The 13,867-nt window shown below is 56.0% G+C and overlaps 1 protein-coding gene across 8 annotated transcripts in view; it reads left to right on the forward strand.

Annotated features, from left to right (window-relative positions):
* The window catches only part of SMARCA4 (SWI/SNF related, matrix associated, actin dependent regulator of chromatin, subfamily a, member 4), an 89,714-nt gene that overhangs the window by 51,445 nt on the left and 24,402 nt on the right, over positions 1-13,867 (forward strand). For 5 of the 8 annotated variants that reach the window (XM_042928449.1, XM_042928448.1, XM_042928450.1 and 2 more), the window contains exons 18-27: positions 166-276; positions 1,812-2,054; positions 4,038-4,151; positions 4,834-4,941; positions 6,001-6,087; positions 7,076-7,122; positions 8,218-8,384; positions 10,706-10,869; positions 13,207-13,434; positions 13,688-13,786. In XM_042928449.1, the coding sequence (XP_042784383.1) occupies positions 166-276; positions 1,812-2,054; positions 4,038-4,151; positions 4,834-4,941; positions 6,001-6,087; positions 7,076-7,122; positions 8,218-8,384; positions 10,706-10,869; positions 13,207-13,434; positions 13,688-13,786 (1,368 nt within the window). The remainder of the gene's footprint in view (positions 1-165; positions 277-1,811; positions 2,055-4,037; positions 4,152-4,833; positions 4,942-6,000; positions 6,088-7,075; positions 7,123-8,217; positions 8,385-10,705; positions 10,870-13,206; positions 13,435-13,687; positions 13,787-13,867) is intronic. The other 3 variants (XM_042928452.1, XM_042928453.1, XM_042928455.1) reach the window with 1 other exon arrangement.

Raw genomic sequence — 13,867 nt, forward strand, 5'->3', positions numbered from 1 at the left:
GAGCTGATGGGCCACTGAGCAGGGGGCAGGTATAGCGCAGGTGACAAGTTGGAGGACAGGCCCCACAGCCTTGCCCGGCGCCCTTCTGTGGCAGCCCCGGCGAGGTAGGTGTCGGCCGCCGTGGCCTCAGGAGGCTGAGACGTGCGTGCCTTCTCTCCCTCGCAGGGTTCTCCAGCAGCCAGGCGTGCTTTCGTCCCCCAGCTCCGAAGTGGCAAGTTCAACGTCTTGCTGACGACTTACGAGTACATCATTAAAGACAAGCACATCCTTGCAAAGGTAGTATGTCCTTGTGTAAAACACACCAAGCCCCAGACAGTCATGTGATGTCAGGGAGCACCTGATCCAGGGTTGTCGTGTGTGTGTCATGCAAACTAGCTTCTAAGAACTTCTGCCCAAAGAGCTTACTCACATAGGGTATCTCCTGACCCGTCACCAGTCCTGTCCTCATTGTGCCTGGCAGGGTAAGGGTGAGGCCAGCCTTGTCTCTGCCTGGGTCTGGTGGCCGTGGCCTTCCATCCCGGGTGGCTATGCCACCCCCACCGTGGCCCTCAGGACCCCAGCCCACAAAGCAACTATGATTTTGGCATTCAGGGCTGAGGACTCGTGCTCCGTCGGTCTCGGGCTGGCACGCGTTTGCTGGGGGTTGTGCAGGACTGGAAGCCTCTTGAGTGACACTGTTGTGAAGGCAGCTGTAGTCAGGCCATCGGTGGATCACTGAGACCATACCTTGACCCGGGTATAAAACACACATGGTCCCTTGCCTACAAAAAGGTCACTTTTCCTGGTTTGGAGGCTGAAGATGATGCAGGTGTTCTGACCACTAACCATCCAGCACAGGTTAGGTCGAATGATCGAATTTTTGACTCAGGGATGGAGGTGTTCACAGGTCACCTGTCGGGACTTTGTCGCTGTGACGATTCGGGTGCTCCATACCCATCTCCGGTGTACAGATGAGGGGACTGGGGTCCATGAGCAGGCTCTTCCCCTCGTGCCTGTGGTGCAGGCCACCCCTTCCAACCCTGCAAAGCCTGGCCCGTCCCAAGCCTGAGAAAGTCCTTACCTGGCAGCGGCATTAATGGATGTCAAGGCCAAGTGACGGGGACTCCTCCTAGGAGACGGCTCCCTTTCCCCTGCCCCTGTCAGCTCTGCCCTGTTCAGTCCGGTCACCTCACACGCATCGCCTGTCTCAGGCGTCACTGTGTCCACGGGAGGGCGGAGCTGAAGCACGGAGCAGTTGGGAGTCTCGTCACGGTGTCCTGCAGACTCAGGCTCACCGTGAGGCTGGACACCGAGCCAGTGTCTGTCGGTCCTGTGGTCACCAGCAGGCTCTGGGAGCTCCCATTCTGAACTTACCTGTACTAGTACTGCCTTGAGAGGCACAGCCTGGTGGTTGGAAAATGTACCCACTTCTGAGCCACATCCCCTGTAGACCCCCCCCCCACCCCCAGCCCAGGGCCCTCTAATCGGCGAGAGGTGTGTTATTTGTAGTATTTTTCTGTGCTGCATCCAAGCATATGTAATCTGGGGGGAAACCAGAGTACTTTCCTGCAAAGTGCGTCGTTTGCCCGACAGCAGGTCATGGGCATGTCTTCTGTGTGTCTGCACCGCCTGCTTCACGGAGGCCCTGTTACGTGGCTGTCGCTTGTCAGGGGAACTTGTTACGCCCATGTTCTTCACTTAAATCTGCTGTTCTGGCTGGAGGCTTGCCTGAGAGTTGGGACATTCTTGCTAAGCTAGGGGCGACCCTGCTGCTTCCCATCCCCCGCCCCCCCCCCCACCACCACACAACCTCCTACTCTGGGGCCCCACAGATCCGTTGGAAGTACATGATCGTTGATGAAGGCCACCGCATGAAGAACCACCACTGCAAGCTGACGCAGGTCCTCAACACACACTACGTGGCCCCCCGCCGCCTGCTGCTGACGGGCACGCCGCTGCAGAACAAGCTGCCGGAGCTCTGGGCGCTCCTCAACTTCCTGCTGCCCACCATCTTCAAGAGCTGCAGCACCTTCGAGCAGTGGTTCAACGCGCCCTTTGCCATGACTGGGGAAAAGGTGTGTGTGTGTAGTTGGCTCCGTGCTGGCGGTAGGTAAGGCAGGGAGGGGGGCCGTGGTCATGGGAACTTTGCCCAAGTGGACAGTCCCGGGCTCGGCTGGCTTCTCTCACGTGTCCACTGAGTGCCCACAGCGGGCCAGGCTTGCGCTGGATGCCAGGGTGGGAGGCCATGTCTTCATGGGGCAAAGCGGCCCCGGTGCCGAAACTGAAGGGCGGAGATCGTGAGAGTGAACTCTGGGGAGTCGCTTGGGGATTTCCTGACCCTGTGCCTCAGGTCCAGGGTGGGGACAGCAAGGAATATGGCCCTGGGGTAGCTGTGGCGCTGGGTCCACGTCCCAGGGGTCCTGTTGGTCCTTCTAGAGAGTTCAGATTTCACCCCAAGTGTAGCAGCAGGCTCAGAAGATTTTAGTTAAAACAGCAACACAGACAGATTCTGTATACTTTGTTTTTAACAAGCGCTGTGATTAACGTCTCTCGATGTCTGTATGGCTGGGGATGGCATTGTCAGCCTGAAGACCAGACATTGGCCCAAGGAGCCAGGTGTTTATTGCTTGATGAAGTCTCCAAGCCGGCTCCCAGTGCAAGCCTCCTGTGCTGTTGGGGTTTGAGGGGGGCTTATGGGCAGGTCATGTTTTCTGTCGAATGAGGCTGCATGGCTAGAACCTGGTGACTGAGGAATGGGACACAATTGCAGAGGTTGGAGGTTAATGAGGAGTGTTACTGCCCTCGGTGGCTGGGCTCCCTGGGGCCACCAGTGTTTCTGGCCCGCCAGCTGGTTCCCAGTCCTGAGGGTCTCCATGGGCAGGTCCAGGTCAGCTGGGGCCACCTTACTGTCATCCACGAGGCCCCCTCTCCCTGGCTCCAGTGGAGACAGAAGCCCTTCTGAAGGAGAGACTGTGGCTTTTCCAGGAGGAGCCCCCAGTTTTCAGACCCCCAGGACCCTCATTCCAAGCATATGGCTCTTGTTTCATTTATTTTCAAGGTTAGCAGCAGTTCTAGAACTCTACCATGAGGTTATCAGGGGGCCCAAGAAAGATAACTTTAAGTCTGGTCTATTTGACTTTTTTATTTTTATTTTTTATGTTTATTATTTTTGAGAGCATGCTCGCGCATGAGTTGGGGAGGCAGAGAGAGAGGGAAACACAGAATCCGAAGCAGGCTACAGGCTCTGAGCTGTCGGCACAGAGCCTGATGCAGGGCTCAAACTCACAAGTTGTAAGATCATGACCTGAGCTGAAGTTGGGCACTTAACCCACTCAGCCACCCAGGTGCCCCTTTTAAAAAAAAAATTTTTTTAACATTTATTTATTTTTGAGAGACAAAGAGAGACAGCACGAGTGGGGAAGGGGCAGAGAGAGAAGGAGACAGAGAATCTGAAGCAGGCTCCAAGCTGCGCAGGGCTCAAACTCATGAACCATGAGATCATGACTTGAGCCGAAGTCAGATGCTTAACCAACTGAGCCAGCCAATTTTTGAGAGTTGAATTTGTTAGCATCGTAGCAGACACCTTGGGAGAGCAGCGTTTCTTTACCTCCGTCCCTGCTATGCTGAAATAAGAGAGGATTTAGGGCTTGCAGCAACAGAGCCCCCCCAAGAGGATCATTCGTTTTACAGCAAATGTTCTGTAAATGTGGTTCTGTCCCACTTTCCTTGGGATATGTTGGCGGGTCTCCAGACACATGAGTTTCTATTTGTGGGGAAGCAGCCTGGTGTGCTGTGTGTTTCTTTTCCTAGTAAGGCCTATGGGGTGTGGTTCCCTGGAGCCTTGGTTTCTACACACTAGGAATTCCGTGGAAGGTCCCAGATCCTGACACTTTTCTAAAGGAAGGGGGTGCCCCACCACGCCCCTTAAAGCATAAGGCATCCTGAAACAGGTGCTGAGGGCAAGGTGACTCTAGATGGCCCTGTGCACCCCCCTCACCCCATCCCCACCCCTTTCCTTTGGAGGTAACCTCGGTTTGCTTGTCTCATGGGGGTGCCAGGTGGACCTGAACGAGGAGGAAACCATTCTCATCATCCGTCGTCTCCACAAAGTGCTGCGGCCCTTCCTGCTCCGGCGGCTCAAGAAGGAAGTCGAGGCCCAGTTGCCCGAAAAGGTAACAGATAGTTTTGAGTGGACAGAGCCATGGTGCAGTGTCGTGCCAGGGGTTTTTCGGCGTAGGACCGGTCAGGTGGCACTCAGGTGATCATGGCCCTGGTCTCGCTTCGGCATTGTAGTGTCCATGGGGTGTGAGGACAGCCACTCACTCACACATGCTGGGTCTGCAGAGTGGAGGCGGGTGTGGATCAGAGCGGGGAGGCCGCCTGGCATCTGTGGATCAGACGCCTGGGCAGGTCCTGTCCCATCACATCCTGCGGTGCTTAGAGGCTGTGGGCTGCTCATGAACCCGCTCACCCCGCAGGATGGCTCTGGCTTCTTGCTCAGGGTCCCAGTCCCCCAGCTGTCCCCCTAGACACCCTCTCCTCCCCCCCGGTGGGACATGCATTACTTGCCCTTGGTTTTCTGGTGGACTGGAGAGAAGCTTTGGGAAAGTAGTCAAGTTGCCCCTTCTGGGTCAGCACGTCCTGTGTTTCTCTGTCCCGCTGTACCTACCACAGCCTGTCTCTCCTTGTTCCCCAGCTGTGGGGACTCCTCACCGTCATCCACTTATGCCCTCATTTGAGCACGTATCCTGGGGCCAGGTTGTCTCTGAGAGGTTCAGAGGCCAGTGATGGGCTCAGGCTGGGCGTTAGGCTCAGAGGTTCTGAGCTCTGACTGGTGACGTGTGTCCCCTGCAGGTGGAATACGTCATCAAGTGTGACATGTCTGCGCTCCAGCGTGTGCTCTACCGGCACATGCAGGCCAAAGGGGTGCTGCTCACCGATGGCTCCGAGAAGGACAAGAAGGTTAGCCATGGGCCCCTCCCCTTCCCCACCTGGAAGCCCAAGGCAGGTGGGTTGGGGCCAGGCCAGGTGTTTGGGGCTTGAGCACATTGTCACCACCTGAGCCTTCTGTCTCCTTGGAGTTTACCACTGAGATCAAGACCTTGTCTGGTGGGGATCTGAAGGGCGTCAGATAGCTGCAGTTTAAATCATACCTGGTGGGAACAGGCATGCTCAGTAAGGCCCAATGGCCCATTTCCAGGGATTCCCCCAAGACCCTCCCAGTGTGTCACTATCTGATGTCCTCTGCTTATGAAATGCCGGCCTGCCGCAGATACATCTGTCAACAGGGTGGAGCCCCGTGCTAGTTAGACTGTTCCAGTGAGCCTCCCCTTTCCAGCTGGGAAAGAACTAGCTTAACAGCCATGGCCACTGAGCCCCTTCACCTTGGCAGTAAAAGCATTTGGGGTGATGTGAAGTTTGAAGTGGATGGGGTCTGGGCGAGCTGCTACCTTCTGGGACCCCACCCGCCCCAGCTCCCCTCATAAGGACAGAAATTCCCTCCTGGGTCCCTTGATTCTGCTCCCGATGCCTCCCCATTGGCCTACCTCCCCATTTCTTCCTTTCCATGTTTTCTTTGGGCCCTTTCTCACCTGAGCAGTTGCAGCAGATACCCAAGCCCTGCATCCTTCTCTCTGTAGCACGGGTCTTCCCAGGTCGTCAGGGCCCATCTGGCTGCAGCCCCTTAGAGATTCCCCTCGAGTCCCCCAACCAAGAAAAATGTTTGTCATTCAGCCTCAGCTCTTTGCCAGTCTTCCTTCCCTTCCGTCCTCCCAGCCTCTCCAGTGTTTCAGGCAATCTCTTCCCCTGGCGCTGGCTCTGGGCCCTCTGTGCCTCCCCGGGAGCTAGCCCCCTGCTCCCTCCCGACTGCTCCGCCACAAGCCATACCTCCCCTAAAGTGCCCCCTTCTGGAGTCCTTCTCCCCCCCACCCCACCCACCCCACCCACCCCACCCCACCTCCGTCCCCGCAATCTGCTCCAGGGACAAGGCCCAACATGGGAGCTTCTCTTCTGCCTTCCCAGGGCAAAGGTGGCACCAAGACCCTGATGAACACCATCATGCAGCTCAGGAAGATCTGCAACCACCCGTACATGTTCCAGCACATCGAGGTGAGGCCCTTCTCCAGGGATGGCAGGCCTTCCGTTCTCCAAGCCGCATCTGTCTGGGCTGAGCCCCTCCGCACACAGAGTTAGCCTTAATGTTTATTTATTGTTGAAAGAGAGACTGAGAGTGTGTGAGTTGGGGAGGAGCAGAGAGAGGGAGACACAGAATCCAAAGCAGGCTCCAGGCTCTGAGTTGTTGGCACAGAGCCCGACTTGGGGCTCAAATCACGAACCGTGAGGTCATGACCTGACTGGAAGTCAGACACTGAACCGACTGAGCCACCCAGGTGCCCCTCCCTGAAGCTTTTTAAAAGATACTTTATAATACTTTGAGTAGGTAATGCCTGTACTTACCTTGCTGTTGATTTTCTGTGTGTAAGTGCTTATTGTAAACAATCCAAACAACGTAGGAAAATGTGATAGAAATGAAAGCTCCAGAAAGCCTAACCCCAGATAGCTGCAGAAAGCATTCAGAGACTCATCTTTGTGGTTACTTTCCCAAATAATCCTGGTAGGGTCCCTCTGCCTCTGCTGGTTGGCATACTAGCTTTTGCCGCTCAGTGATGTGGGAGGGGCCATTCCTGTTTGGAACGTTGAGAGCAGCCTCCCTTTTCGTGAAGTCTCTGGGTCAGAACTTTTTGGGGCCACGGTACCCTTTGAGAGTCTGGATTCTTCTGAATTGCACACGTGTGTCTGTACTCACTGGCATAAGGTCTCAGGATCTTTGCAAACCCCCTGATGCCCCTGGGATTCCATTTCTCTGCTCCAAGAATGGTCTCAGGCGTACATTTTGGTGGTTAACGGTGCTGTCCTGTGACTTACTTTTCTTTGGAGGAGCCTGAGGAAAGGGATGTTGGTGGGATGCAAAAGCAGTGTACAGCGTCTGGATGTGGCCTCAGAGCCACTGTGGGTGACCTCTGTGCACCAGTGTGAGGGCTCGGAGGTGTGGGGCCTCTTCCTGCCCTGCCCTGACCTATCTCTCATTCTGTTGCAGGAGTCCTTCTCCGAGCACTTGGGGTTTACCGGTGGCATCGTGCAAGGGTGAGAAGCTTCCCAGTGAAGGGGGTGGGCACACGGTCCACATGCGGGTCTTTTGCACTTCTTTGGTTGGCTTTATCGCTCCTGTGACCTTTGTCCAATTTCAGAGGCACCGTGTTCGTGGCAGTAAATTTAGGAAATGTAGACAAGCCCAAAGAAGGGGCTGAAAATCCTCCATACCTTGAGAGTAGGTCACCATTAATCGTATGAGGTAGAGCTGGCTTCCCGGGCCCACCGTGCCACATCCGGGCTCTGGGACCCTTGACAGCCTTATTAACCACTCTGAGCCTACGCTCCGTCTGCTAAGAGAAATGGTATTTGATCCACCTTGTCATGGGAGTGTTTTCTCCAGCGTTGTTCATGAAGTCCAACCCAGGCTTCGTTAAGCCCAGGTGTGGCTGTGGGTTCTACGTCTGGATCTCAACGTTGCAAATAGCTTTGCTGTGGAGCTAAAGCCACCATCATTTCTCTGGGCTAGTAAACTGCTGTGAAGAACAAAGGCATCAAAATAAAAGATGAAAACGTTCTTTAGCTATGTGTCTTTTGTACCAAATTGCATAATTGGGGTGTCACAGAGTTGACTTCAGGTCCTGGCCCTGGCATATCCTCAGCCATGTCTCGCTGTCCCCCTGGCCTCAGTCTGCACAGCTGTAGACCAGGGGTTGTTGGCTGGAGTGAATGAGAAAAGCGGCATTGGCCCTGAACCCTGCATGGGGTGTGGTGTGGGCACTCTCCAGTGTGAGCCTTTGCTCTTGGAGGTTCTCTCAAGGAATGGGGAGGAGGCCTGGCTTCCTGCTGTCCCAGCACGATTGCTGATCGCATCTCTTCTCATTCTTAAAAGTGTCTGAGTTGGACGACAGTCATGTGCTCACCCTTGATCAAGTCTGGCCTGAGCATATTTTAGTTGGGTTGAAATGGCTTTGTGGAAACTCCACAGGGGTGAGTGGGTCTGCCTAGGAAGCCACTTCTGTGCCCATGATCGTGATGACCAGCCTGCCTAGGCGCTCAGGTCAGCCTGAAGATGGGAGCCGTCTCCTGTCCGCAAAGCACCGCTGTTAACATTATGTGCGTTCTTTCCCCGCTCCCTCCGCTCCCCAGGCTGGACCTGTACCGCGCCTCGGGGAAGTTTGAGCTTCTTGATAGGATTCTTCCCAAACTCCGTGCCACCAACCACAAAGTGCTGCTGTTCTGTCAGATGACCTCCCTCATGACGATCATGGAAGATTATTTTGCATATCGCGGCTTTAAATACCTCAGGCTCGACGGTAAGTGTGACCGAGAGAGACGCTTTTTGAGGGGACTCATTATCTGCAGCTGCCAAAGCTTCTGGCTTGTACCCCGTCCCTTACAAGGCAGAGCAGGGCCTGGAGCTTGGGTCTAGCATCAGGAGTGAGCCTACCACGTTCAGTGGTGCAGGCCTGTGGGACTGGTTGGCCGAGGAGGTTGGCCAGCCTGGGTCTGACACCCCGTTCTCCCGAACACGAGGCTCCTGCTCTGCGCACTACACATCTGGGTCCGGTGTTCACAGGGTTTTACGCAACAGCCGTGTTTTGGTTAGAAGCAGCAGAAATCCGTATCCCGTGGGCATGAGGAAGAAGTATTCGGGGGTTATGCTTGCTTCGGGCACGGCTGGACCCACGTGTCTAGAAGATACTGATGAGCTTTTCTCAGGCTCTTGGCTCCACTGTCCTCCATCTTGGCTTCCTGCTCAGGCATCCTGTCCAGGCTCCCCTGATGCTCTTTCAGCAAAGTCCTCAATGGTCCCCAACAAAGGGTGCAGCCCATCTTTTCCCTCAGAGGTCCAGGGGCTGGCTCTCATTAGGTTGTTGTGAGCCACATGCCCCTCTCTCCAGTGCCACGTGGTTGTAGAGCTGTCACCGGTCAGGCCTGGAGCCCACGCCGGAGCCACGTGCACTGAGAGTAGCAGGCGAGGGAGAGCGGGAAGCTGGGGATGCAGGATGACAGCAAGTTCTTCTGGGAATAGTGCTTGTCTGAGACCCTTGTGCTCTCATGGCCTTTATCCCAGCCCACGGGAGCTCCAGAGCGGGGTTGGGTGCTCAGTGAGATGGTGACAGCGTGCTGGACGTGTGGTCTGACGCTTGTCAGGTGGCCAGGAAGGCCCCGGTCTCTGTGCGACGGCGGGAGCACTCGGACTCCTGAGAAAAGTGAGCTTGGGGAGCCGCTGGGTGGAACACAGGCAGGTTGCTTCTCTCCCACAGCTTCTCGGAGCTTGTATTGAAGCTCATTGCCAGGTGCGTCTGCCTGACAGGATGCCCCAAACTTCTGGGCCTTCATTTTGTCTGTTGCCGTGCAGCTGGTGGAACTGTGGTTTCACACACCACAGACCTGTGGTCGCTGGCCGGTCGCCCGTCGGTCTCTGCCCTCCCCGCCCCCACGCACGGCCTGCCTTTCACACCTGTCATGCCTTCCTTCAGTCTGGTCTTGGGAGTTCCGTCCAGGGCCACCTTTACAAACACAAATGACAGCATGTCTCCCTGTGCCCCTGACAACAGGACAGCCCGGCCTCTCCAGCCGCCTCACCCGTCCTTCACGGGCCAGGCCTTTGTGAACCCTGGTCCCTGTCTGTGTTGCTAAGTCAACCCTCAGAGGAGGGGCTGTAGGTAGAGAGCATATTCCCACCCGCCACGGCATCTGTTCATTTGCTCCGTTTCTTTCCTTCCCCGTGGTGAGGAGGGGACTTTTGTCTGTCGGCCACAACTGCACAGTACCCACGTGGTCACGGACAGAAGCTCTGGCAAAGAACAGATAAGAGGTGGGGGCTCAGCAACACGTTGTGAGATGGAGTCTTCCACCGTCAGCGGTGAGAGTGAAGGTGCCGGGGAGGCCCTTCTGCCGTGGGGCCTGCCCCGTCCCTGCTCCAGGCCTTGCCTGTTCCCCCGGAAAAGGGCAGCTGGGGGCACGTCTGGAGCCCAGGCTCCTGTGGGCATCGGGCCTCCGTGCTATGTGTCGTGATGTGTAGGTAAGCAGCTAGAAGCACTGAATATTCATTTCATCACCGAAAATGACTCCTGATTTTGCCACGGGCCCCTTGGCTCTGAGCTGGCAGCAGGCCAAGCAATTTCGGTGCCCCTGTGCTATTCATGGTGCTGAGGATCGTGTCTTGGCTGGTCACACCTGAGTCCCTAGGGCTCCGTGAAGAGGGAAAGCCATTCCCGCCTGGAGGGAAGAAGCCCTGTTATGAGGCACCTGTGTGCTTGCCTGTAGCAGGTTCTCCTTGTGAACAGAGAAGCCCCTCGTAGTGAGATCGAGGCGGGCGCCAGCCCTCTGGCCGGTCACCCGTTCCAGGCTCTGTGCTTCGGCACCCACCTGGTTCAGTGCTCATACTGGGCTCATTTTACTCCCAGGTGACACAGCAACCCATTGGTGCTCACTTTCCCGAACCTCTCGCTAATCACACTGATGCCTATGTGTTGAGCAATTACGGCGCTGACCCAGGAGGCCTCTGGGGGACGTGCGCAGGCACTATCCCTGCGCTCCAAAGCAGGTGTCTCCCCTGTCTCCTCTCCATCACTTCCCTTCCCCGCGCGGTCGCCCCTGCTGACCCCATTCTCCCCGTGCCCTGCAGGAACGACGAAAGCAGAGGACCGGGGCATGCTGCTGAAAACCTTCAACGAGCCGGGCTCCGAGTACTTCATCTTCCTGCTCAGCACGCGGGCCGGGGGGCTCGGGCTGAACCTCCAGTCAGCTGACACTGTGATCATTTTCGACAGTGACTGGAACCCTCACCAGGTACGAGTGGGCTAGCGCCCCGGCAGGGAGGGGACTCGAGGCTGCACGGAGACCCTGCTTGCCGCGAGTGGCTGCGGCCCCCACAGCTCCTGAGGCTTTTTTACAGAAACTCAGAGGGTATTTTTCTCTGTTTCTCAAAACATAGAAATTTCTTTGATTTTGGAAAAAACGTACTCCGTTGCAGTTAAAAAAAAAATCCTGAATTTTTGGAAATACGTAAAGAAAGCAGAAAATAAACCCAGTCTTATCAGCTGTCGGTAATTGCTGCTTTTTTAGTGATGCAAGCCTTCCAGGCTGCGTTCTGTGTGAAGTCTCACACAGTTGTGCTCTTAAAAACATTTGGGGCCTATGTGTATGCTGCTGATTTTCTTTCTTTTTTTTTTAATTTTTTTTAACGTGTATTTATTTTTGAGAGACAGAACATGAATGGGGGAGGAGCAGAGAGAGAGACACACACACACACACACACACACACACACACACACACACACAATCCAAAACAGGCTCCAGGCTCCAGGCTCCGAGCTGTCAGCACAGAGCCTGACGCGGGGCTCAAACCCGCAAACTGTGAGATCACCTCCTGAGCTGAAGCTGGATGCTTAACTGACTGAGCCGCCCAGGCGCCCCTCTTCTTTCTTATCCATATGCCCTCTACGGGGCTCCACGACACCAGCTACAGAGAAACAGGGTGTTACAGATAACAGCAGTTTTTAATTTTTCCCAATGTTTCATTATAAAAGTGATCATTTTTTAATGCAGATATCAATAACGTGAAATAACAGTCCTTTTTTCCTCCTCCCACCAGTCTCAGCCTATGCCAACATGTACCCGTATGCACACAGGCACGTTCGGCTTTTGACACAAAACACAGCATGTTCTAGCACGTGCTTTAGCAGCTGGTGTGTTCTCCTCTCGGTGCGAGCACACTGGGAGGCCACACAGCCGTGTGCTCAGCTGCCAGGTGTCCGGCCATATGGTGGCCCTGAGACTTTACTCAGACCGCACTTGGCAGGTGTCTGGGTGTTTCTCAGCGTGACCACTTAGGGAGCCCTGTTGTCCCTCTCCTGGAGTATTTGTATGAGGACTCACTGGCCAGTCCACCCTCAGTGGTGGGATTGCTTGGCCCGTGGCCATGATCTCTTTATCTTCTATTCACTTGTGCCACAGTGGCCTCCAGAAGGCTGCCCTAGGTTTCTCCGGTCCCCTCCTCCCCCCACAGGGTACGAGCGTGTCCTTCCCCACAGCCTAGGGGCACTAGTCAGCAGTGTGGGAATTCTAGCCCATCTGATGGGCCGATGCTCTGGTTGGTTACTAGCGACCCTTTCTACCATCAGCCTGGGGCGTACTTCTCACCAAGACCTCAGCGACCAGCCAATTTCCTGAGAGGTGGTTGGGGCGTGTGCTGCCCCCATCAGCAGGCAGATAGTGGGCAGAGGTCCCCCTGGAGCCCTGTCCTCTGCCACACTAGGGGCATCAGAAGCCACTAAACTTCCTACAGGGCCTAGGGCACATGATCCAGTGCTTACCCTGCGGGGAAGCATACTGGCCGAGCCAGGGGCATTCCTGTCTGCCCCACCCCCCACCCCCGGGCCAGGCGTGGCCTCCGTCAACCCCATGGGGTATGATTCTTGACCGTAGGCCCACATCCCTCTGGCCCAGATGCAGGACTTCACGGGAACCCTCCTGATTTGGGGCTGGGGGTGATGATACAGAAGTGTTGGCAGCCACGGCTACCACTTGATCACAGCTTCACTGTGCGTCACGCTCTGGGCTGAGCGCCCAGTGCCATTTAGCTCCTCTCCCCACACGACAGCCAGGAGAAGGGCCTGTGTCAGCAGAGTGAGTCCTGAGGCTCATAGAGGTGGGGCCTCGGCCTGGGCTGCCCATAAGGGAAGTAGCAGGGCCCGCAGCCAAACCAGGCACTGCCAAGATGCTGTCCTGCTTCGGTCATGTCCTGTGCATGGTGTCGTTAATGCATACGGCCATACCATGCACGGGGCCCTCCCGGGGTAGGTGAGGGGTCCTGTGTCAGCTGTGACATGAGCTGCTTGGGAACATGACCATCCAGGACTTGTCCTCCAATTGGCGCCTTCCACCTGAAGACCCGTAGAGTCCCAGTAAGGTGGGTAGGGGCGATCCCGGGGTGACGTCATCCCGGCCCAGTCTTCACGTTGCGTTCCTGGGCTCCCAGCTCGAGAAGCTGCTGGTTGGGGCAGGCAGGCAGGAGAAGGCAGGCACATGAGAACCGGAAAGCCTTTCCCGGTGGCTCCGCGAGGGTGACTTCCTCTTAAAACGGCGTATAGCTGGATCGGGACTGACCCGCGTCTCATCCTCTAGGACCTGCAAGCCCAGGACCGCGCCCACCGCATCGGGCAGCAGAACGAGGTGCGAGTGCTCCGTCTCTGCACGGTCAACAGCGTGGAAGAGAAGATTCTGGCCGCTGCCAAATACAAGCTCAATGTCGACCAGAAGGTGATCCAGGCCGGCATGTTTGACCAGAAGTCCTCCAGCCATGAGAGGCGCGCCTTCCTGCAGGCCATCCTGGAGCACGAGGAGCAGGACGAGGTGAGGGCAGCGCCGGCCCCGACCCCCTCCCCGGCGTGAGTGGTGGACGCATGAGCGGCTTTCATTTTTGTTTTTTTACCTTTTTTGCACTCTTTTTTTTTTTTTTGCATCCCTTTGGAGTAAAGGGAGTGTGGGCTGAAAGGAAAGAGGATGAGTACTTGCTTTTTCTTTGAAGTGGTTTTTTTTTCTAAACTACTGGTGAAAGGCGCCGGATTGACAGCCCTGGAGCCTGAAGTCCTCTATTTATCCACAGAGCAGACACTGCAGCACGGGCAGCGGCAGTGCCAGCTTCGCCCACACTGCCCCTCCGCCAGCGGGCGTCAACCCCGACCTGGAGGAGCCACCTCTAAAGGTGAGAGGGGTAGTTCAGTCTCCACGCCCATCCGGTCCTCGGCTTCCCGGCTGAGACGGCCAGCAAGGGCCCTGACCCCAC

Source organism: Panthera leo, chromosome A2 (genome assembly GCF_018350215.1).
Source record: "Panthera leo isolate Ple1 chromosome A2, P.leo_Ple1_pat1.1, whole genome shotgun sequence".
In the NCBI taxonomy this organism is placed as follows: domain Eukaryota; kingdom Metazoa; phylum Chordata; class Mammalia; order Carnivora; family Felidae; genus Panthera; species Panthera leo.